The sequence below is a fragment of the Aptenodytes forsteri genome, unplaced genomic scaffold (genome assembly GCF_000699145.1).
Source record: "Aptenodytes forsteri isolate BGI_AS27 unplaced genomic scaffold, ASM69914v1 Scaffold428, whole genome shotgun sequence".
NCBI classification, from domain to species: Eukaryota; Metazoa; Chordata; class Aves; order Sphenisciformes; family Spheniscidae; genus Aptenodytes; species Aptenodytes forsteri.
The window spans coordinates 239547-240272 of NW_008794177.1; the positions used below are offsets into that span (position 1 = coordinate 239547).

General features: G+C 68.6%; 1 protein-coding gene across 1 annotated transcript in view; it reads left to right on the forward strand.

Annotated features, from left to right (window-relative positions):
• Positions 1–726, forward strand: part of MYO1G (myosin IG) — a 23981-nt gene that overhangs the window by 19719 nt on the left and 3536 nt on the right. The window contains 1 exon segment of the mRNA XM_019473394.1: positions 22–229. Coding sequence (XP_019328939.1) covers positions 22–229 — 208 coding nt within the window.

The following is a 726-nucleotide window of genomic DNA, read 5'->3' on the forward strand; positions in this document are numbered from 1 at the left end:
CTCACCCCGCTTTGTCCCCAGGTACAAGATGACCTGCGAGTACACGTGGCCCAACCACCTGATGGCCAGCGACCGGGAGGCCACGCAAGCCCTCCTGGAGCAGCATGGCTTCCAGGATGATGTGGCTTATGGCCACACCAAGGTCTTCATCCGCACACCCCGCACCCTCTTCTGCCTTGAGCAGGAGCGGGCGCAGCTCATCCCCATCATCGTCCTGCTGCTGCAGAAGGTGGGCACACGTGGCATGAGCTGGCTCGGTCTCGGCTCCGCCGGGGTGACACCCCAGTGCCCGGGGTGCCGGATGGGTAATTGCGGCGCTGGCAGGGCGAGCGGGCAGCTGGGGAGCTGCTGGCGCTGGTGGGCTCGGAGCCGGGGCAGCAGGCTGCTCTGTGCCCGGGGCTGGGCACGGCGTGGGGCAGGCTGTGGGGCACAGGATGGGGCACGGGACAGTGCAGAGCACGGGCTTGGCATGGGCAGGCTGTGGGATGGGGCACGGGACAGTGCAGAGCACGGGCTTGGCATGGGGCATGGCGTGCTGTGGGGCTGGGCATGGGGCATGGCATGGGGTGTGACGGGGGGGTGGCATAGGGCACGGTGCAGAGCATGGCGTGGGGCAGAGAATAGGGCACTGCATGGGGCTCAGCATGGCGTGGGGCAGGCCGTGGGGCAGGATGCGGGGCTGGCACAGGGTGCAGCAGGGGGCATTTCTTTGGAGCGGGGCATGGG